The following is a 24,987-nucleotide window of genomic DNA, read 5'->3' as shown; positions in this document are numbered from 1 at the left end:
ACTACAAACTTTATTTTTGTATGCGGGTAACTTCTCGTAAAACTTTGTGTTTCACTTTTTTTCGATCCAATAAATTTTAAGAACTTCCATTATCAAAATTTTAGTACATATGTACATATGTAGGTGTATTCGTAAAGAAATATATAATTCGGAAATAGCAAATAATAAAGAAAGAATCATTTCATTTGTAAAGGAATATAAAAACATTAACGGTCTTCCATAAAAACAATATGCGATATTCTATTTGTTCTGGAATGCCTATTTTCGAAAGCCAATATTCTTTCATAATAATGAAAATGTTTCATTAAGTTCTTGCAATTTCAGTTTTACTAATACTTGCCTCGCAAAGAATAGAGAATCTGTTCTTCGAAGAAGACGTTGAAGATGTTCCTACAAAACGCGGTGCGAAACCATCTCTAGTCGAATGGATTATATTAGCTTGGGTTGGAGGTAAAAAATAAACGCATTACGCACAAACATATTTAGGTAGATACTAAGAAATTATGTGAAATAAGTTTTAAAATATTATTAAAAGCGAAGTTCAAATGTCCCAAATGCAGAACGAAGGCACCTCTAGTGATAGCTAATAGTTTATCAATACAGCAAGACATTTAAATGGTAGGATTGAGTGATTTGGTATCTTTAGGAGAAACAAAGTTTTCATTTGTTGATAGTAAAGTAAAAGTCGTGACCCACTTAATTAAAAACAAGCAGTAAATCAAAAAGAATAAAGACAGGAGCAAAAACAACCGAAGTGAATGACTAACAACAGATAGAAAATGCAAGGGTCCACTGAATGATGAATAGGGTCGTCAGTCCTAAGTCCTGGTTGGGCACGCACCTTTCCTCTCCTGAGTTAAAATTTACAGTTCCCTAAAACTAGAACAACATACATCATAACTATTTATGAACAGTAATCTAATTAATCTAAGTCAACCTCTAGTCCTCTTAACTCATATTTCTGCTTCTAATAAGTCTCCAACAACTAGCCTTTCATGCCTGAGAAGGTGTCCTACCAACCCATCCAGCATACTTCTGATTGACTTAGATAACACCCTCTGTTCTTTTACTCTTTCTAATATCTCCTCATTTCTAACCTTCTCTATCTACGATATCCTCATCATTCGCACGGTATGAGAAGAATAACTTACTCCAAAGCGAATAGGTCTAATAATCATCAGAACCAAAACGAGTGTTCGCTGTGCAATGAGCGACTGGATAATAATTTCATTACTATCATTTATCAAAAATTAAACAAAATCACCTTGCATATCGGTTGCGCTTTGCCTTACTACGAAGCGAACTACTGAGTACAAATTGATGATGCTTTTGCGGCTCGCGTTGCACATTATACGTTAGTATGTAGTTCTTTTTCTTGTCTTTAGTCTCCTTGCAGTAAATATAACCCAACATTATACATATAAAATTTGTAGAATAAATTATATAATGATTGAAGCTACTTATAAGGTTTTGTAAAAGATTAGATATTAGCAATGAAAATTCAATCTATGTAATCCTTTCTCCGTTTACTCCAAACTTTATAATTTTAGGTCCATCATTTGGATCATAAATATTCGAATTAATTTTATTACAGCATTTAAATTTCAAATAAGATTAAAATTATGAATGTTGAAGTTTGATGTATAGGAAGGCAGCCGAACGTGATTTTGAATAAATCATTATAAGTATATAACGTATCAAAAGTTCATTTCTATTTATAGGTTTAATATGGAGTGAAATCAAACAGTTGTGGGACGTAGGATTGGAAGAATACATCAGGGACATGTGGAACGTTATTGACTTTATAACAAATTCATTATACGTGGCCACAGTAGCTTTAAGGATAGTCTCATATTACCAGGTAAGGACCTCTTGGTTATTTTCTTCCAGAAACCTGTAAATATTTGCCGAATGCGAGCCAAATATCTGCAGTTTCACTCTGATACTTATCGATACTGCGTAGCACTTTCATTTTAATTTTGAGAACACCAAGCATTAAAAACGTAATGGTTATTACAAGTTATTAAAATGTATGCAACCAATTAAACGTTCGTATATAGATATTTAAATCCACCCACTTGTTTGCAATTGTTTATCTCCAATTCGAATACAGTTGTATCTACCGATTTTGTGTTTGTTTACACGGCAAAACGTATTTCTTGGTATATCTGCATTAGCTGATACCTATGTTTTAAACCGCTTAATAAAGTCTGATAAAATGCTACAAAACCCTTGTCTTTAAATAGTTAAACCGATGGCCTTTAAGGTATTTGATACATATTTTGTCAAAGTACAATTCTCGACCATTTTATCCACAGCTAAGCGAGAGATTGATAAACGCCTATGGTAGAAAACATCATTACTATTTTCACTCTTCAATGTTCAGCTTGTTTTCATCAGCAATTTAATTTATATTCCGATTTTATTTACTATTTATATCCCTCTTTTAGCTTGGAATCGCGGTATCACATTTTCTTTAATGCTGCAAGATTTAGTGTTATCCATCCTTAGGATGTAGGATTTCTCCGAGGATAATGAAGAAAGCGTTGAAAAGATTTAGCAGCTTAATAAGTGATACCTACTAAATAAAAATATTAAAAAAAAATAAAAAGCGTGATTTGTTTAAAATGCAACAATAGAATGACAAACAAATATAAATAAATACATAAGGTAGACAAAAAGCAAAAATTTGGAGAAACAATAGTATTACATTAAATTGAACAATCATGATTTATTTTATGCTACACTGAAGTAATTTTCTTTATGTATGTGTACCTTGTCGTCTGTTGTTGATTTGTTTTAAAGTGAAATGTACAGTCTGATAAGTTTCATTTGGGGTTCGCTGCGCAGAGGATGAAAGCTCTAATGGTAATAAAGCAGTAAAAGGGATAGAAAGCAGACAGGATGTGCTACTTGAAATCCCAACGTTTTGTATATCGTATCGGAAGATATTACAAAGCGGAACATATTTCCTGTTCACCGTCAAATTCTAAACTATTACCTATACATTGTATTACTTACGAGTATACAAAAATATGAAATAAATACAGTTTTCAAAAGCTGAATCTGAAATTAAAATCGCGGCTTAAAATCGAATAGCAATTAATGATCAGACCGAGCTTTATTGCTGCGCAACCCAAAATTATGACCCACGAGATTCTAAACTACCTCTACCGTAAAATTTGTACATATTTTGACTGGCGTTGAAACTACATCTTAGTAGGCTATTATTATTACCTATACATATTTGTAATTTATTTTTTTACGTATTTTATAAATAAAACTACTACTTCAATTTACTATTTGACGTGTTTTCTTCCTTAATAATGCTTAAAAGTTATATAATAGTCTATTGAATTTGTTTACTGTTGTTCATAGGTTCAAAGAAATCCCAAGACGGAAACGATAAAACGTGAAGACTGGGATGCTTGGGATCCTATGCTGATATCAGAGGGATTATTTTCAGCTGCCAATATCTTTAGGTAAGCACGCAACCAATTTTGTCTAATATATTGTGATTTATTGTACAATATTTATAAAGCAGCAAACTCGGATCAAAATCTCCATTCAAAATTATGAAATTCATAAATTCGATAAGTAATCAGTTCTGAGTCTTCTTTTTTTTTGTGTCGGATTCCCAATAAATATATATTTCTACCTACATTTACACAGCCTAGTGATCAATGATGACAAAATTTCACTTCCTTATTTCATTGTAAAGTTTTCAAATATTTTTGAATTACTTACAACTGTTTCTCATGGTAAAATAATATATTTTTAGTATTAATTATTGTTTTGGTGCAAAGTATAAGTAACATTACCTAACCATAATTTGCAGCTTGTTATTTAAAAAAAGGGTAACAGGGTATGCAAAAAAATATTTTTGTATTCTGTTTGCAAAGCTTTCCAACTAGAATTTGAAGTGGGAGAACAACTAGCATTTCAACGAGGTTAGCCACACTGACCTGCGTTTACCCCATAAAGCTCACAAAGGGCATTTAAGCCTTACCTCATTCCTACATACTCCTAAGGAAATATTATCGCTACTCGTTTTAAAAAGTATTCGGGAGAATCCATGGGATTACACCCGCTGATAATTTTCAAATATGACCCACTAGTAGATAACCACAAGTTTGTCTAAGAAAAGTACCTGAATTCAAATGGGAAGACTGCCAACTTCTTTGCAAGGTTATGGGTTAGGTTTGCCACTTAAGGTCCTTGTGAAAAGCTCATAATAACGTACACCTCACTTTAATATCTCCGACTTCCTTTGTGGGGTTCTCATAAGGAATCTACGAGGATATGTCTCTATTATATCGACATACGTATCCGTAAATATAAAAAGTAAAGAAAAATGATTTTTGTTTGGTTATTTTTAACGTTCTTACAAATGTCGTAAGGAAAATAATCATTCCAAAGGTGTATAATGGAGTCGAAAAAGAAATGTACCTGTAGGGGGTGTTACGCAATAATAAATTATTATGATGAGTCTATGGTTTTAAATTATTAGTTTACGGATATTCTATTTTTTTATAAATTGACTAGTCACGAATGGAACAACAAATTACGTGGATGAACAAGCAGGTGCTGCGTCAGGTGAACACAAAGCGTTCAAATAAAGTTTTCCTCGATTAATTAAATTTGGGAGGACGATATTGAGGCCTACTTTAGGTTTAATTATTACTGAATTGCGTACTTATGTTACAAATTCACTAGAGAATCGACTTTAATAAAAATTAATTACTTGGAAAGTCACGCCTTTCCGCTATGCGCACTTATTAGACGATGCTTTTTCTTCCCTATCGGATATTAGCGTTTGATATTCAGTTGATTGAAAGTCGACTAGATCGATTATTAATTCCCCCTTTAATTAAAATGAATACAAGTAGGTACATACATGACGTTCGCATTAGGGAATGATCGGAAGACAGAGAAAAACCGACAAGCGCACAGTTACGATTACAATTGAAGACGTTGAACACGTCTGCTAATATATTATTATAGGATGTACATGTATGTAAATTTATCCGACCCTTACTCAAAACTTGTAAACTCAATTTCCATTGACCACTATGGAATGTAAACTCATCCGATTGTTCAGGTGGAAACTTACAGGATCAAAAAGTTTTAGTTGTTCTAACAGTATCGAATAAAATGAAAAAATTATTTTATAGCATTTTATTCTGTGTTAAAGTCAAATAAATCTACCGTCGATTTCGCTAGATGAAAGTAATCGTGCTGAACAATTTTTTGAGAGCAGTCATTTTTTCTCACTAGTTTAGAGAAACTTTCTTCGAAATTTGTGGAGATACTCGAAATCAAAAATTGAACAACATTCATAAAGCAGCTTTTGTTATGTGATTTCTTTATATTTATGCCGAAATGCAACGTTCTGATTGGTTTAGTAGTATCCCCTCATTGGTTTAACGAATACATATGTTACGATGGACGAAGGCAACACTTACGAAGTGAGTACTGATGCCACGTATTTTTTAAAATGACATACACTTCGTAAAAGGAGCTAACGGTACGAAAAGTTATTTGAAAAGTCTATTGGTCAGTTCAATCCTGAAATCTTTATGTTATCCAAAACAATATAAAATTGTTAATGTTGCGTTAAATCGTAAATGTAACCAATACAACAGCCAAACACTGCTAACCTCAACTATTGATTTTTCCGACCCGTTTGAGATTGTTGGTAAACTATCCCGCTGGAATTTTAATTGTCTCTAATGAAGCTCGTAAATTACCAGACTGTGCCTAACTTTCACCCAAACAAATATGTATATATTCAAAAATATATATTAATTTAATCTTGCCTAAGGAATTACCGATCTTATGCTCATATGAGTTATGAATTTCATTTTCAAAAAGCACAATGAGTTAAGCCGATTAAGTCCAATTCATACTATATAGGTTCGGACCCGATAACAATCAAGTAAAATGTTGTAGCATATATTTCGTATGGAATTATTCAGATTATAAGGTTCAGTCAGATAACAGTCTCACTCTATTTCTCTCCGATGGAACAAGATTTTGATCTGATCGTGACTGAACCCTAACCGGCATGAATAACGTGAATCGACCTTTAGTTTTCCATTTCAATTCGTTAAAGGACCTAGATACTTCAAATACTTAAGCTGTTTTTAATGTTTTAATTGTGTACATCTTCGGCAAATTTCATTGCAGTGTTCAGATAACTTGCATTTATAATGCTGATATTATTAAAATTTCTTGCAGTTCTTTGAAATTGGTTTACATTTTTTCTGTAAATCCACATCTTGGACCATTGCAAGTATCACTATCGAGGATGGTTATGGATATAATGAAATTCTTTTTCCTCTACGTATTAGTTTTGTTTGCCTTTTCATGCGGTGAGAATACTTTATTATAATACGCAATACATTTAGATAAAATCATAATTGGTAGATTATTTATATACCCGTAAGGAACCTTTTGGTACCACTAAGTTGTATTATTTAGGTCTAAACCAATTGTTGTGGTATTACGCGGACGCTGAAAGGCTCAAGTGTCCTTCGGAAAGTAAATCTCATGTTTGCGTAGACTTTATACTTGACCCCAAGCTGCCAAATCCCACCAGACTGACCAACTGTACAGCATCCGAAGCCACGCAAGATTCCAATGCTTGCACCATCTGGAGGAGATTTGCCAAGTAAGAATTATAGCGTTTTTCAAATGTTTTGGTAGGTGGAACCCTTTTTAATAACCACACTTTTCGTGGAACCCCTGCTTTGTTTCAGTAGTATAGTTTAGTGTAACATTTTTTAAATGGATTATTTGTATTAAAAAAATCGGTTGTCTGTAAAGTCGGTTTACTGACGATAGTTGAACGTGACAACGTCATAAGAAAATACTGATGGGATGGTTTCATTTTTCAAAAGAAAGTTTTAATTTTATTTGTTTGATAGATAATTTGTATGGATATAGAGAAGGAGGTAAATGGAAATGTATTATTGTATAGCAGCTGTCCACGCGGACGCATCGCTCACTCAAGTCGGAGAGAGACAGATGTCAATCGCTGCCGAACGCGGAGGCCGATTGTGCCTCTTTGTCGCTCGTTCCGCGCTCTCGCTTGCACTTCAAGCCTTAAATGGAACGCCTCAGAGCGAGGTAACGCAGCATGAGTCATGTTTTTTCGTGCGTGCAGCCGGTTCCATCGAATTATAAGACGTTGTCACGTCAAAAATTATATAATAGAAAAAGATCCTTAAAGGAACCCAAGGGTTCCGTAGAATAAAATTTAATAAATGCTCGTCAAACGGTACGTCGGTAAAAATAAGAAACAATATGATTTGTAGACGTATATGGACCATATTATTTTTATTTACAAAGGATATTTTATCTATCTATAAGAAAAGTTGTAAAAAGAATTTATACAACATAATACGTACCTTATAATTTACGTTTAATAAAAATTTTAGTACAGCTGGATTTTTGCCAAATAGATTCTTTTGATGTTGCCATTATTACGTTTGAGAAATACTAAAATTTATTGGTTCAATGTTGCAGTCTGTTCGAGACCAGTCAGACCCTTTTTTGGGCGGTATTTGGCCTGGTCGATCTGGAAAGCTTCGAGCTCAGTGGCATTAAGGTGTTTACCAGGTTCTGGGGAATGCTTATGTTTGGCACCTACTCGGTCATAAACATTGTCGTTTTACTTAATCTACTTATTGCAATGATGAATCACTCCTACCAACTAATTTCGGTGAGTTTCTGTGTTTGCTTAATTAGTTGGTTACCCTCTGCCCTGCTCGTAAAAATACGACAATCACCCCAGCATACTAATGATTACACATTACATTACAATGAATGAAAAAACGGTTATTAAGAAAAGAAAAACATGTAAAAAAATGCTTGAATTATAATTATAATAAACAATATTTTGTTTGTTATCTCATTACTTTAGTTATGCGAGAGTCAGTCCTTTGTTAACTTGAAAAGATGTTTAATATTCTTTTATCAATGCTTTTAGGGAATTTTTACAAATAAAAGGCAACTAAGTAGTTCGTAACTAAACAAAAGCTAACTTTTGATACACTAAAACTATAAGAACTACAAAACCTCAGTGGAAATTTAAAAAAAAAGTTAAGAGAATTTAAAACAAAAAACCCTGAAGAAGTTAAAAGTCGCCAGGGACTGTTCTTGTACATAAGTACTTATGTTATAGTATAAAATTCGAGAACCACTCATATACGTTTTTTATTACTTTGTAAAAAATTATCTCCAATTAATTGTTGGTCAAATTTCGATATTATAATTACGATTGGTAGTGAAATCAAATTAATTCTATGAAAACACTCTACCTATAAGTTAATTAAGGAATAGGTGTTGTACAACCCGAGATAAAAATATTCAGTCTTTTCAGAGTCTCTGAAAGCGAGACTCGAGACTCTCTGGTGTCGCTGAGAGGGACTGTAGAGAGACTGTCAAAAAAACTGTTTAGCGTCTCTGAACGAGAGACTTGAATCTCTGAGTGAGAGACCCGAATCTCTGAACGAGAGACTCGAGTAGCTCATAGAGAGATCCTCATTTCGTATCCAGTCTCGAATTTCTCAATAAGTGGTATCTCGATAGACATGGTTAAAATTTTCTAAGTTTAATATATTTCAAAGATCCCAGTCATTCTACGAGAGACACGAGTCTCTCAATTTTTCAATTTTATTCATTCAGTCTCTCTGTGAGAAACTCGAATCTCTGAATTAACAATTTTATCGTTCGAGTCTCTCATACAGAGACTGTGAGAGATCCATAAAAACACCTTGGTAATAAAGGAGAGACTGTGAGAGACGCTCTTAGAGACGCTTAAAGTCTCTGAAAGTACCTATTTAAAAAGACTGTAAAATAACAGTTATTGCTTGTAATGCAAAACAATAACAAAAACTTGATCCATGGTAGCAATAAAGCAGCGCGCCGAAAGTTTGCTTAATGAGAAAAGAATAATGAATGCTGAATTGGTCTTTAAATTTCCCTTTATCAAAGAGACATTTTCATCCCCTTCACAAAACTCATCAATTTATATGGAATGGGGATTGATGATAGATAAAGTGCACTTGCTTAAATCTCAGATTTCTGCAATTCGAAGTCAGTGAGCATGTCGTAATCGTTATTGACAAATCCCTTAGATTGAACACGTGAACGATAAACATTCGTTATACCGTATTAGATAGGTACGTATAAAATGCAGTCAGTCAAAAGGGCAGGTAATGACGGAAAGAAAAAGTCCGGAAAAGCCACAAATAAATTTGGAACAAATCTGAAATCGTGTCACGCAATGCTTAAGGTTATTCACTAAACGAAATCGTGTCAGTAGTATAAGCTTAGGAAAAAACAACGTCCAGGTCGTTGTCCTCGCATGCAAAGGTGATTTCGTCATTAATGTCGATGTAGTAGAATTGAAACAGTCACGCGAAAATTGCATGACCGATGAATCAACCTATTTTTCAAATAACGTCTCAATCACTATTGAAGTTATTGTTTTCTGATTGATGGATATACACAACACTGTTGATTGATGTAGACGAAAAATTAGAAAATAATTCCGATGGAAAGAGTGCTAGCGTAGGAATAAAACAAGGAATAGCAAAGGATTGAATCGCTTTTAACAAACGGAAATAAATTCTGTTTTGGAAAATTTATGTTTGGCTTCGTACGGCTGCGAAAAAGTCTCGTCTCTTATCGAGTCTCTCTGGTGTCGCTGAGAGAAACTGTCAAAAAAACACTGTTAAGCGTCTCTGAACGAGAGACTCGAGTCGCTCATAGAGAGATCCTCATTTTCGTATCCAATCTGTAAACGAGAGACTCAAATCTCTGAACGAGAGACTCGAATTTCTCAATAAATGGTGTATCGATAGACATGGTTAAAATTTTTAAGTTCAACATATTTCAGAGATCCCAGTCTTTCTACGAGAGACTCGAGTCTCAATTTTTCAGTTTTATTCATTCAGTCTCTCTGTGAGAGACTCGAATCTCTGAATTAACAATTTTATCGTTCGAGTCTCTCATACAGAGACTATGAGAGACGCTCTCAGAGACGCTGAAAGACTCTGAGAAACTGAAAATTTTTGTCTAGGGGCAGAGTGGAAAAGAGGGATTAGGAACGATAGAACTTTTTGGGAACCTTCCCTTTCTTTAAATCCTGGATCCGCACCTGGTATTATAAATAAAATGCTTACGCTTTCTTTTCAACTTCAAAATTATACGAATCTACATTTAGAAAATGGATTGTTTTTCTATTATATTTAGGAAGCGGTTACGTTAGAAAGAACAATTCATTTATCAATGAAACGTCGAAGACAAATGCCCTCGCCTTTATACTATTCCATTGTGTGTCAGTTATAGTACACACGTTTGTCATCACCAGTAGATTCAAAGGTTTAGTTATGACGAGGATAAAGCAAACGGCCAAGTGCTGTGAGGAACGATTGTGAAGCTGACTGATTAAGGATTTAACAAAAAAAAAACAAAAAAGCCTCGCTTCTTCCATTAACGAAGATTTCTAGTTATGCGGTACGAAAAATAAAGCCATCACACCATAAACGTGCACATTTTAAACGACACAGGAGTAGGCATACATGTCATTCTACTAAAAAAGGAAGTCTGTTCATCTTTGCCGCTTCCGTTGTTTTAATTACTTTGCTTTTGTGTTGAAATAACAAAATTATCTTACAACAAAGACGTATGTATAAAAGGACAAAGAACATTTTTTATTTTGCACACTTTATACTGAGTTTCTTTACAATATATTTATTCAAATGTAGAAACTTTTACCTCTCATTTGTTTTTAGTATTTAGTATATATTAGGTGTACAACATTCGGTACTATTTAATGTGCGGATAGTTGATGCTAAATTGTGTGCAGCAACTGCGGCAGCCTGCTAATTAAAATGTAACCCTGTGAGGGTTAAATAGAGCAATTCAACGTCAAGAATGGGTTGAACCCTAGCTGTCAGGTAGAAAATGTTCACCGTTTGTTTAGAAACAAAAATTCTGTTTCCATATTATTATTGTAACGAGCACGAGTGTGTTTGTGTGAGTTGGGCACACGTGTGCGTGAACGGCATATCGATTCGCCAACTAGCCGCGGGCGCCTTTCTTCATATGCGCCGTATTTGTAAATCTGTGTGTCGTACCTGCGTTCTGGGAAAGCAGTTAAACAGTTAAAGAAAATAAACTATATGGATTTTTTCAGAAGGTTCCAGAAAGTAAACAAAAGAGTATTTAAAGGAAGAGACGATTGCCGAAAGGGGAAGAAATAAATTGACAGTGATAGAAGTGAAATAATTAGCGCAGTGAATAATGATATATCAACATTAGTGTAAATAAATAGTTTTTGTCCTTATCAGTCTAAGAAGTCTAAATTTTGTTAAACCCACGAACATTAAATTATCTTCTGGAATTAGCGGAAATTAGTTTATGTATTTAAAAATGATTATAAAACTACTAATACTTAAGATATGGAAGATATTGTAAGTTCATGTTATAGTGCTTACCTTTCATCGTTATTAATTAATTTGAATACTAGAAAAAACTTTTATGTAGACGGTTATAGGTATAAATGTCTGCTTAACCATGTTACAGAAGTGTTTATTGATAAAACATCTTTAACGATATATCGTGAATTAATTATTCTTTAATTTGTTTTACTCATTTGTAATTATCTCTTACAACTACCTCGGTCTCTCTTATTGTTTATACAGCAAAAGTTCATCTATTCGCTTCTACATCTGAAAAGTTTGTTTAGAACCGACAAAAAGGTTAAGTTGCTTTAGACGAACAAACTTCAGAGTCCATAAATTTTAAATTTAACACTAGATTCAACAACGAGATTAATCAAACAGAAACATTTCGGCTATTAAATGTTCTCCATTATTATTATACTAAGTGCCAACTACAATACAATCATTAAAATCATTTCGTTGTTTCTTCTCATTAAAACAAACGTTGTTTTAGGACAAATGGTTTTGTAAATAGGTACCATTCTAGTTGCAAAGTCATTATACAATACAAAACCTAAATTATGTATTATTTCGTATTTAGGGACTCATGGTATTGGTTTTAATACAAACTGGTGTTTAATTTTCAGTATTATTTTAGTTTCTTCTTTTAATTAAAATAATTAGTCTTATCAGTGAAAACCTGGATTGTAGCCCTCTAATGATTGATCCAATTGTACCAATTCTTAATTAAAAAGATCAAAACGAAATATTCTACCAAGGAAATTCAATGTTATGTGTATTACAAGTTAATATATTGTAAGGATAATGTTTGATACGTATAAATGATTGAAGTAGGTACCTGCAAAAAAAGCCTAAATCGAATCCATGAGAATAGACATTTTTACACACGTACATGATAATTGTCTCGAATGGTCCTTGTGACAAGAATATGTTATCAATACTAATTATATATATTTATTTTTGTCGGATATAAAACAAATCCGGTAAAAGTCTGCCTTGATTACACAGTTTACGAAGAGGAAAGGAAAACATAAACGTAACAAACGCGGGGTGAATACACAATATTCTAACAAAAACTTGGTAAACTTTGATGATGTAAAAGAGAAATCAGTTTACATGAATATCTTTTTTATTACTTTTTTAAAATAACCATTTCTTCCAGGAAATTTCTGGCTATATTTAATAACTGGTTTCAAGTTCACAGAGCCTTGTGTAGCTCTTTTTTCTTGAATTGAGGGTAATTTGAAATATAATTGAACTTTGAAAAATACTAAATTGGTTTAAGTAAGTAGGTAATCAAATGAAATCAAAAAAGTTTAATTAACAAGTCAACAGTTAATTTTATTTGTAGAATTCTAACATTCTGGGCTTTATTAAAAGGTTAAAGAGAGTTATTATCAAGAAATTAATTTCACAGTTTAAAATAAACTCTCTTATATTAATTTGTTTTATCATTATATTAATACGTACCTACTTAGACGGTGAAAATTATTGGAGACTTTTGAGATGAATGAAAATTACAGTATATGATAAGAAATGTACCTATTGCAGGAAATAAAAAACCTTCGGTTGTAACATTTTATGTTTGTAACTGCCTTAAAGTAGGTATCAAAAGTTGACGTTAATTCATTCGTATAAACCTAAAATGTAGATTATTTTATTTAAAGCAAAATGGTTAATTTCGATTGTAATTATACTCGGTTCACTTTCAAGATAGACTGAATACAAACGCCATCACCTGCTATGCAAGTGAAACATTCAACAGGGTTGTATTTAAAACTAAAAACACTAAAAAATATATTTAATGATATTTTCTGATTTAATGTATGCTATCGATTAGGATAGCGACAAGGAAAGTGTTATACAATTATTGAATTGTTCACATAAAATAATGAGAAAATACATCAGGACGCAAGTAATGATAGAATGCGACCCTGTAATTTTTGTAGGTAGGACGTTGCTGATGACCACGTACTCGGTGATGGTTTGGTCTATCTTTTAAATGAACAGGGTATAGAAATACTAAATCTACCAACTGACACAATCAATTGATTGCTTAATAAACCAGCTAACATCGTTATCATCAATTTAGTGTTGGCTTTTGTTTAATTAAGGAACGAGCTGATGTTGAATGGAAATTTGCAAGGAGCAAATTGTGGATTAGTTTTTTTGAAGAGGGTGGCACCTGCCCGCCTCCCTTCAACATTATACCAACCCCGAAGAGTATTTGGTATTGTTTCCGTTGGCTTCATCGTAAATTTTGCGGTCATTCGAGGGCTGTCAAAAAGGAGCATATGAAAACCATTAGGGTAAGAGGAAAAACGGAAACATCGATATCTAGATAAGGTGACTTATGGATTGTTTGTTTCAGAAGAAGGTGAAACAAGCCAGTGAAAGAGACTTTCGATATCAGGTCAGTAAGGAAATAAGCGATACATTTGATAAAAGATTATGTACTAAACGTTTAATCTAATGGAGACATTATTATGACATTATAACTAAATTATATTGTTTTCGTTTTTCCCTGGAGGCGGTCAAATAATCAAACAACTTTATGTTTTTTGTTACTTTTCGATTTATTCAACCATCTTCAGACTTTTAAAGTGTTACTGCTTGTACACAGATTTTACTACACAGTAGTTCAACATGAAAAAATGTTTAAAATTAAGTTAAAATCTTAAAAAGTTATTTAGTTATTTGACCGCCACCCTGGAAAAAAACAGTACAATTTAAAATTAACGGTCAGGAATCTAACTTAAAGTATAACTAAACAATTAATATACAGAGTGAAGGAAAATTGCCTGGATTATTTAGAAATATTATAGCAGTAGGGATAATAGAACTGTATAAAAAAGGAATTCATTCAACTAAATGAATAATAATTTTTCCTGAGATTTTTTGCTTTGGGATGAACTGGAGCATGAAATAGTTCATATATGCTCAAAACTCAGAAAACAGCTCTTCGTCGATGTATAGTTTTTAGTTGGTAAGTCCGAGGATATCTTCCTCGGAATTCCGACACTACCCAGTCGTAACGGACAGCTGGTTGTTTTTTTTTTGAAGATTTCCCCTCTTTCACTACAGTCGCTGCTAGTACTCGACCGCATCATACGAGGGTGGATTGATAAGTTTCCGGCCTGACCAAGAAAAACAAGGTTTTTAAAAATTTTTTTTTTTTATTTCTCAACATAATCTCCTCCAAGGCTGATACATTTCTCATAGCGGTGTTCCAGTCTATTAATGCCATCTCTATAGACTGATTCGTCAAGCTCCTCAAAATAACCATTTACAGCTTCGATTACTTCTTCATTGTCCGCAAATCTCTTACCGCCAAGCCATTTTTTGAGATTAGGGAACAGAAAATAGTCACTCGGGGCTAGGTCTGGAGAGTAAGGAGGGTGCGGCATCAATTCAAACTTTAGATCGTTGATTTTAGCCGTCGCAACGATTGACGTGTGCGCTGGTGCGTTATCGTGATGAAACAAGATTTTTTTCTTCGCCAGATGAGGTCGTTTAATTTTCACCTCGTGGCTCAAACGTTGCAATAAGTCTGCGTAGTATTGACCAGTGATAGTATTACCCTTTGCAAGGTAATCAATGTATATAATACCTCTTGCATCCCAAAAAACAGTAGCCATAACCTTGTTCGCCGAAAAAATTGTTTTTGCCTTCTTTGGAGTTGGTTCCCCTGGTCCAATCCACTGTTTAGACTGTTCTTTGGTTTCAGGAGTGTAGTGGTGGACCCACGTTTCGTCAACGGTTACGAATCGACGCAAAAATTCGCTTGGATTACGCTTATACAATGACAAATTTGCGGTAGAAATGTTTTTTCGAATCAATTTTTGGTCGACTGTTAGCAAACGCGGCACCCATCTTGCACAGAGCTTTTCCATATGCAAATGTTGGTGCAAAATATGTTGCACACGTTCATATGACATCTTACAGGTCTCAGCTATCTCACGCACTTTCAATCTGCGGTCTCCCAGCACTATTTGATGAATTTTTTCGATCATATCTGGAGTTGTGACCTCAACGGGGCGTCCTGAGCGAGGCCCATCAGAGGTGCTCACACGACCCTTTTTAAACTCGGAAACCCACTGCTTAACGGTTGAATATGACGGGGAGGATGTCCCCAGTGTTGAGTCCATCTCTTTTTTAATTTCCTTCGGCGTTAACCCCTTCAAATAAAAGTATTTGATGACAGCACGATTTTCCTGCTTTTCCATTTTTACGAAAACCACAGAGGCGTCTTGTTCAGCGTGCTGTCAAACCTACACTAGCAAGGAGATCGGGCTGAAACTATAGCTACAAGCTATCCAAGGATGGTACTATAGAATGTCACCTCAAGGTAGGCCTAGTGGCGTCATCTCTTGGTTAGGCCGGAAACTTATCAATCCACCCTCGTATGCTTAGGTCATAACCAAAGGAGAGAAATGACTGCTGAACTTTATTGAGCGACGGTTTTGGCGATTGTGGAGCGCTTCTTTAAGTGACCACTAATCAGCAACTTTTTATTATGGAACTAATAAAAGCTATAATGCTTATTAGTCCTTGAGTTGCATGAATTAATTTATTTTTATACAGTCCGGTTATACTGGTGAAGTATTTAAGAAATCTATGCGGAGAGAAAATTTAATCGTCATCTTAGGCTCGTTAAAGTTCGTGAAATGAAAAATAATCCCTTTATTACACAATTATTTTTAAAAACGAGAATATTTTCACCCCAGGCATGCTTTCAAAAAATAATACTTTCGCTATTGGGAACTAATCTTTTGCTCTATGATAAAATTGCTGGTAAATGTCTAGATGAAGGTGGGATCGAAAGAGGAAGTCTCCCCCACCACTGTAACATAAAAAGTTCGTGGCGGTCTCACCCCCATAAAAAGATCATCTAGATCTTTACCAAATTGCTTTGCATGCTTTAATAGGGAAAGTTCATTTGCATATAATTAAATGAGGCAGTAATTTTATTAACAAATTTACAAGAAAACTAATCAAAATATGTATTATTTCTCGCTATCAGTTATATACCTAACAATACAATTACGTAAATATACCTTGCCTGTTTTACATTTATTTACGGTTGGTAAGTACCTAAACATGTGAAAATTAATTTAATTAGCTTTAAAACTACAAGTTTACCACGGGTATAAACTACTGTTCGCTAGTAATTTAATAGATTATACGTTTTACGTTCAAATAATCATGGTTTTTGATTAAGTATCACAGTTTGTATAGTTTCGAATTAGTACCTATAAATATAAATATTAAATGTTAGGCTTTTTGCTAGTGATAAAATTGTTATAGAAGTTTATTTTTAATTGCAGAGTATAATGAGAAACCTTGTCAGACGTTATGTAACTGTTGAACAACGAAAAGCAGAAAATCAGGGTGTAACAGAAGACGACGTTAATGAAATAAAACAGGATATATCGGCTTTCCGGTTCGAACTTATCGAAATCTTGAAAAACTCTGGAATGAACACTTCAACGGCCGCATCATCGATGGGATCAGGTGAAATATTTAACGTTTTTTACCACAATTGGAATTGTATTTTTATAATTTACCCTGAGCTGGACACAGATTCATTTAAAAAAAAACAAGATTATTTGCTAGAGATAACTAAATCTCTAACGTTAAATCACTCATCCATACAAAAAAAAAACAAAAGAAAGCAGTAGGAATTATACTAAACCAAAATTAAATAGTACATGCGGGAGTACCTTTACTATTAGAATATTAAGAAAAACTGATTAGGTAATTGTCTCGATTTTCCCATTATTTATATTTATTACTTCGACATCTATTCCATAAGATTTTGTTTTGAAGTGATTTACAAAATTTTAACCTTTTTATTGATAGAAACTATAAGTCTAGACTGATATAGTTGGAAAACTAAATTATATATTCCGAGTCGTATGAGGAAAGAATTAACTTTTATAATTGATACACCCAATAACAGTATTTAATATTAAGCCGATAAGTTTCCTGTGTTATCTAATGTAATGCCTTTTTGTTTGTTTAGTCATTTTAGTTGCCGTATATCGCATTTTTATTATTATTAAATTATTACAGCAATGTGCAAGTTACTGAATTCTATATGTTGTATCAGGTGCTGGTGGTAAAAAGAACAGACAAAAAGAAAGAAGATTGATGAAAGGATTCAATATTGGTCCACAACCGTCTCCTTCTACGGGTCCGTTACCCCCTGTCGCCGAATTTATCGCGTCCCTACAAAATCACCACAATCATGAAGGACATAATCACAATGACATATTTGGATCAACGTTATCGGGAATTTTCAATCAGACGCCACGAAGAATGCAACAACAGAGCACAGTTTCGTCCTCACAAGGAAGCATCAACGAAGGACCAACATATCACATTCACCACCATAACCATCACAGAATTTCATCCAAACATGACTGGTAAGCTGTTTCTGTGGATTATTTCCAAACTTTTTGAAGGTCAGGTTAATGTATGAGACTTTGTTTTCTTCATCTAGTTCGTCCTCTAGGTTTAACATGAAGAGATCTTCATCCCACAAACGTCGCTGGGGAACCATAATCGAAGCTGCCAAAACAGGAAAAGTGTCTCGACTCATTGGCCGTTCCAGATCAGAAGACTCCGTATGCAATTCTAATTGCCAAGAAAATGGGCATCATCATCATTCACGGAGTCACAGTAATAGTCCTGCTTCTGATGACAACGGATCTAGCGCGTCAGATTCCAATCCCAGTTTAGATAATGCTGAACGGCCCGTTCATGGAGAGCACCAGGAGCATCACAATCATCACAGTATTGTAAGTGGACTGGCGTTGCTCAAGAAAAAACGAAAAAAATTCAGCGCTTCTAGAAATACTAGTCCTGTAGTTATACCGCCTAACGAAGCCGCTATTGAACAAGCTGTAGCTGTTTGTATAGGCAAAAATAATAAAAAGGTAAGCAATATAGGATATCAATCATCATCATCATAAGGTCGTTAGTCCTAAGACTGATTGGACACGCACCTCCACTATTTCTTATCCTGCGCTAATCTTCGCATTTCCCTAAAACTAGAACAGCCCACATCCTCAACTATTTGCGAATAGTAATCTAATCTAGGTCTACCTCTACCTCTCCTAACTTCAGTTTCTGCCTCTAATATGTTTTTGACTAGACCTTGTCTGAGAAGGTGTCCTACCAACCTATCTTGCCTATTTCTTATTGACTTCCATAGAATCTTCTGTTCTCCTATTTTTTCTAATACCTCTTCATATTCAACCTTCTCTATCCACGGTATCCTTATCATTAGCCTGTAACACCACATTTCGAAAGCTTCTAACCTTTTCTTTTTCGCCGCGCCCACTGTCCATGTTTCGCACCCGTACAACGCCGTGCTCCAAACATACACCTTTAACAACCTTCTTCGAACTTCTAAATTAACCGTTCACGAGCATACAAGTGATTTCTGTTTAATGAAAGCGACTCGACCCTGTGCTATCCTTAGAAAATTAATAATACATTTAGGCAATCAAATTGGTTTTTTCAACACATAAGTGTAGCAAAACTACGAGGTGCTTTAAATATTTAAGTTCGTCTTAAATAATTTTACAGGAATGAATTTTAATATTAAAATAAACTTGCTAGTACCCTTGACTTGAGACGCGCTCCGAAACAAACATACAGAAAATCCAAATATTGTGTTAATGAATTTTCACTTATAGCTATTCATCTTGCATTTTTTTAGTGTACAGATATTAACTGTTTGCTAGTTTTCGTTTACTTCTTTGTTTCAGTATAATCATTACGCTTGTTAATGGCAGGCTACTCTAGAAACAGTTATCGAGGTATTCTTAATTTATTCCGTAAAAAGTAATGTGTTCGTTTTATTTCATTAACTACGAATAATTTTTGGTTTCGTTTTCCCGGTTCTTTCTAGTAAGATGGTTAGCTGGCTTAAAAATTGGCAAAGAAAATAAATTTTAGAAAATTGATCTTTGTCCCTTTTAACAATCCATTTTTTCCGAAATTCAACGAATTCATTATTTTAAAGATTTCCCAAGTGCTGCAGCGGGCGTCTAGCGTCCCAACTAGAGTTTCCGAAGTGATACAGTTTACTAAAGCGCATCACGAACACACGCAGAGTCAGCAGGACTCTGTCGATATTCCTGTATCCTCGGCAGGACAGCCTACACTCACACCATCTACCACCGAGGAAAGCGTTAATGCAGCAGCAACACAAACATTGCCAAGGGCGACATCTTCCAGGGAACCTCTTTTATACAATTCCTCTTCCAGCACACAAGCAACAGGATCTTCGCAAACTCCAGAAGACGATTACAAACACAACAATGGTCCTTTGCCTAAGTTGCCAGGAGTGATACCATTAAGTGGTCACACGGGATGGTTATAGGAAGGAAGATATTACGTAAAGGAAATTGTTTGAAAAGTGCTTTATGTAAAAGAGGACCTAATGAATGTATGCAGGTAGGGGGAATACTTTGCACACATATAATTATAATAGTACAATTAATAGGCCAAGAAGGTTAAAATAAAACAGCAGCGGTTATGAAATTCTCAAAAAAAATGTACAGAGTGGTTATTTTATTGATGGAAAAAATGTTAAAGTGAACATTTTAGCATCTGCTTCATCTTATATAAAATCAAGAATATGTTATCTTCCAGATTATTATTATAGATCAAACGATCAATTCCAAATTTTAAAGTGGTCGCTTTTCTTCTTTCGGAAATTACAGCCAAAATAGTACAAGCACTTTTTTATATTAATTTTCGTCGATAGATTAGTTCACTACATACATTCGTTTTTTAGATAATACCTAAACATAAAATTACCTTTTTTATCTATTGATACAATAAATAATTTAAACAAACTGTATTATTTTGAAGAACCATGAAATTCTAGCAATTTAATTGGATAGCAAATTTTGTTTTGATTTCCGGTTAACAAATTACGAATTTGAAGGACGAGATGATAGGTACATGTTGTAGTTACTGTGATTTTAATCTGTATTCGGAAATCCATGAAAAGAAAAATCACTTTTGGTTTTCAATGCCAAAACATTCTCACTCAGAAAATTCTTGAAAAAACCAGAAAATATGGACGCTATGTATGATTCTGTAGATACCATCGAAAAAATAACTCCTTTGTCTATAGTGTCTTAAGTAATTATTTATAAAGCATTCGAAAACTAAATTTGTTGAACGTGTAATATATGTAATGGTTAAGAAGGTATTTATGGAATATTACATAATAGTTGTTGCTATTATACCAACGTTAAATATCGCCTCTTCGTTATTGATTACGTTATTAAATAAATACCGACGTGTTTTAACCTCTGTTAAGTCAACAACTATAATAATTGATAATTCTGCAAAATCAATAAGGTGATGTAGTGAATAATACTATATTTGTCTGATTGGTTATATTGAAAATAAGACTACAAATAAGACGCTACATAAAATGGAATAAAAAACACTTCCTTTAGCCAACGGTTATGAAATTGAAAACTAGCTGCGATTTACAGAAATAAAGCAGGTTTGAAGAAAATTAGTTCGAAAATATTGACGCACAATATCCAAAAAGTTAAAGTAATTTATTTATTTATTTATATTCCATGGTTGCGTTACTATATTTGCAAGAAAAACTGTGTTACACGTAGTTTTGCTTAAGGTATACATTTTAAAAAAATGTTAAAAAGTTACATTTTTTATCCAAAATTTCTTTTGTAAATTTCATTGTCAGTGAAAATAGTTATTTGTGCAAGTACAGAATGTATGACCTGTAAATATGAAACGAAGAAAAGAAAACAAGAAAACAAAATTTTTATAAAATAGTTCTTATACCTGTGGCAAGTGATATTTTTCGTTTTCTAGGTACAATAATAATAATTTGTTTTAGTACCATTTATATTGTTAAATATATATGGCCTGTTTCTTATTCTGTAAATAATTTCAAGAATCAAAAATACTCAATTGCTATTTTAGCTTGCGATTAGAACCCGAATTTTATTGAAATAATAGGAGTTGGGATGACCTCAAAAAAAAGCATTTCCATCGATTTTTTACCATTTCTTGAGTATCCAAATATATTATAAGTTCCTAGGTAATAGTTCTTTAACATAAAAAAATAGTAAAGCACTCCACCGCTTGTTACGTGTTCACATTGTGTACCCTGAAACATCGACGACCAGTTTCGGAGTTCTTTAAAAGAAACACAAGCTGTCTTGACGCGCCGAAAAGAAAAAAGAACCAATGATATACTGGTTGTTTGCATACGCTACGGATGCGAATGAGAAACACACGGTCAGAATCACTACTGCTTCTTTGGGCCTTCAACAATGTTGCTAAAGAATGTACTTTAGCGCCCACAGAAATTCATAGAATTCTATTAAACTTTCAGTGCTTCTTTTCAATGTTGATTTAGCAGAATAATCCAAGCCAGAATATAATATTATCGTCATTATCATCAACATCATCGTCATCGTCATCATAATCACTATCATCATCAAGATCTTTAAGCCGAAGTCTGATTGGAAGCAACTTCACTTTTTCTTATATCTTAGGCAAATCTGGGAATTTTTCAAAAAATAGGACAATGCCTCTAACTAGCTTTTCATGTCTGAGGTGACCTAGCAACCTATCATCTCACCCATTTCTTGTTAACTGCTACAACGCCTTCTATTCTCCTACTCTCTCTAACAGATACCTAACAGACCACTAACAAGAATTTTTTGCATCCCAAAGTATCTGAAAAGGGAATTCAATATAAACTTGTACTAATTAAAATTAACTTGAAAGCAGATACAAGAACCATAAAATATGAATAATGGAGTAGATACTAACGTTTATTCTGGAAATCAACTTTGGAGAAGGAGTGTAGTAAGTTTTGACATAAGTATTTCAACCCCCACAACAATAAAACGTGTAAAATGTTTTAGGAAAAGAAACAAGAACTAGGTAGGTATGCAATCTTATGTATTACGTATTTTACCGATTTTGAGAATCCAATACCTAGGAGCAGCTTCATTCCCAGACCCAATAAGACTAGTATATTAAGGGATAAACTAACTAACAGATATATCAACACACAGTCAACCCCCTAGACCAAGAGGCTTGAAATTTTCCATAGACGTTCCTTATTCAAAGTAGATAAGCACTACCAAAGGATTTGTTAAAATTTAAGAGGGTCCACAGTTTGATGTACCGTTCAAGGAAGAGTCCAAAGTGAGGAAGTTTCAAATTTTGTAAAAAGTTTCCTTATACAACGCCATCATCCATTATAAAATGAGTTTTCAAAGTACCACCTCCAAAGGTGTAAAATGGGAGTTAGCGAAATAATCAAATTCCATGCGGTAACAGCTAGTTAATTCTTGAATAAGTGATTCTAGTCGAATATTGGGACCGTTCGTTTGTTGCTTTGCCGTTAACGCACAGGATTCTTGGAGCAAGCGGATCAGACCATACGACGAGCGAGGTGGTGCCGTGGAATCCAATGCAACACTTGGAGCCGGTCTTCCCTTATTCGGAAAACGTCTACAATGAGGCATACAAACCTGTTTCTTCTTTTTTTCGTTTTTATCCTCGCTTCTTGGAATAAGAAGACGAAAAGGACGAAGGAAAGAGAGAAGATAAAGAAAAAGAGGAAAATGCGCCAGCTGCATACTTCGAATCTCGAACTGTACTTACCCATTTGTGACCACCATCTATCATTCGCATTAATCGAACAAAGGCTACCGATGGANGTCACTCCAAAATTTTTTAGACGGTAAAACCTTCACCTCAAATGAGGAGGTCAAAAACCTCCTCGATCAGTTTTTTGCCAGCAAAGACCAAAAATTTTATGAGCGTGGAATTATGCTACTACCAGAAAGATGGCAAAAGGTGTTGGACCAGAACGGTCAATGTATAATTTAATAAAGTATTTGTTTATTATACGAAAACTGTCTTTGATTTCCACAAAAAAAAACGAAATGACTTTCCGAACAACCCTATATAATAAGCAAATTAACAGTTGGTTCCTTCTTTACAGTTATTTAGGACACAATTTTTAGCACCAGATGCGGTCTATTATTTTATATTTGTAATTACTTTTCGTAGATTGCTTCGTTCCTTGTTGGCTTATGTAATCCTTTAACAAAGAAATTATTATTTTAAAAATGCTTTCTATAGTGTAAAGAAGCAATAGCCAAATGTTTAGGAGAGCGAGCAGGAAGACCGCTGCGGGACCATTTTAAAATAATTCGGAGATTAGCATGGAAGAAAAATCACGAATCAGAAAAACCGGAATATGAAATTGAATACGAGTTAAAGAGAAAAAAGAAAAAGCGTGCCCAAAAAAGACTGAAAGCAAAGAAACAAGTTGTTAAAGAACCGGTGTTTCCGTTAAAACAGAAAAAGAGAAAAGTGGGAAAAAAGGAGAGCATATACGTCGAAGAAATTAGAGACAGTTTGTATACTCTAAAAACTGAATCCGATTTTGTACCACCTTTGCCCAAACGTTTTCCATATTCTCCACTACAACGCTACACAAGTAACATTAAAAACCACATGGCTGAGAGATATTTGGATAAACTGTATTTAGACAAAATATTTCTTGATAATTTTAAGCACAATCCTGGTGCTACCTGTCCAAACAAAGCCGGTTCACAGAAGCTTTTACATTTAACGAGAGAAGGGTTTAAAACTCTTCATTTTAACCAGGTGAGCTTTAGAGATAACGTATTAAAATATATAACTTTAAAATTAAAAATTGTGAACAAGATACATAGATTGATAGAGGTGTAAGTATAGTTGAGACGTTCGAAATTGGCATAGTCCGCAATAAAACTGTCGCATTTACTTTCTTGTTACTCACTAACCCGAGTAGAATTTATTTTAGGAATTCCCTGTCTCCAATTGGGTCCCTATTGGAGATTGTTGGATTTGCCCAAACTGGGCATTTCCCACCTATACCCAATAAATTTTGATCTGTGTATTTTAGGGCAATCCCAAACTTTGCCCAAACTGCACTTCCCAACTACAATCTTACTGAAGAATAGTTAATAATTATTTAATTTATTAATAATAAATAGTTATTTTATTATCGATATTCTCAACAATTTATTTATGTACTATGCCAACAAATTCATCGCAACAAAGACATCGTGATCTTACACGTTTACGTGTCAGAAGATTTGGTGAAAAATATCGGGCGTTATCTTTAATATATGAAGAAGAAAATTAAGTCATGAAAATGTTGTTTCTGAGAATGGCAATAGCTATACGTTTAATAATTCAACTGCAGAAAGTGTTAATGCTATTGCATTTTCTTTTTGTGATGTAAGGGATTGGAATGGATTTCGACATAAAGGGATTATATCAGCAAAAAACCCTCCAACGATCATAGCGGAAAATGCAGTTATTCAGTAGAAATTATTCTTATATTATACCATCTTATGATATACTACCCATATTATACTTAAAATACTTTTCTTTATAATACATGTATCATTTTAATTTTAATATATAT

The 24,987-nt window shown here is 33.8% G+C and overlaps 2 protein-coding genes across 2 annotated transcripts in view; both read left to right on the top strand.

Annotated features, from left to right (window-relative positions):
* Nucleotides 1-21,044, top strand: part of LOC108736661 (transient receptor potential-gamma protein) — a 79,237-nt gene extending 58,193 nt beyond the window's left edge. The window contains exons 11-22 of the mRNA XM_025976012.1: nucleotides 325-450; nucleotides 1,722-1,861; nucleotides 3,379-3,482; nucleotides 6,241-6,374; nucleotides 6,484-6,673; nucleotides 7,531-7,726; nucleotides 13,592-13,786; nucleotides 13,849-13,890; nucleotides 16,805-16,991; nucleotides 17,590-17,905; nucleotides 17,983-18,418; nucleotides 19,513-21,044. Of these exons, the coding sequence (XP_025831797.1) occupies nucleotides 325-450; nucleotides 1,722-1,861; nucleotides 3,379-3,482; nucleotides 6,241-6,374; nucleotides 6,484-6,673; nucleotides 7,531-7,726; nucleotides 13,592-13,786; nucleotides 13,849-13,890; nucleotides 16,805-16,991; nucleotides 17,590-17,905; nucleotides 17,983-18,418; nucleotides 19,513-19,872 (2,426 nt within the window). The 3' untranslated portion in view covers nucleotides 19,873-21,044. The remainder of the gene's footprint in view (nucleotides 1-324; nucleotides 451-1,721; nucleotides 1,862-3,378; nucleotides 3,483-6,240; nucleotides 6,375-6,483; nucleotides 6,674-7,530; nucleotides 7,727-13,591; nucleotides 13,787-13,848; nucleotides 13,891-16,804; nucleotides 16,992-17,589; nucleotides 17,906-17,982; nucleotides 18,419-19,512) is intronic.
* The window catches only part of LOC108736660 (tetratricopeptide repeat protein 25), a 22,385-nt gene continuing 18,095 nt past the window's right edge, over nucleotides 20,698-24,987 (top strand). The window contains exons 1-2 of the mRNA XM_025976011.1: nucleotides 20,698-20,709; nucleotides 23,649-24,179. Of these exons, the coding sequence (XP_025831796.1) occupies nucleotides 20,698-20,709; nucleotides 23,649-24,179 (543 nt within the window). The remainder of the gene's footprint in view (nucleotides 20,710-23,648; nucleotides 24,180-24,987) is intronic.

This window comes from Agrilus planipennis, unplaced genomic scaffold (assembly GCF_000699045.2).
Source record: "Agrilus planipennis isolate EAB-ADULT unplaced genomic scaffold, Apla_2.0 scaffold12, whole genome shotgun sequence".
In the NCBI taxonomy this organism is placed as follows: domain Eukaryota; kingdom Metazoa; phylum Arthropoda; class Insecta; order Coleoptera; family Buprestidae; genus Agrilus; species Agrilus planipennis.
This window is presented reverse-complemented; position numbering and strand designations above follow the sequence as displayed.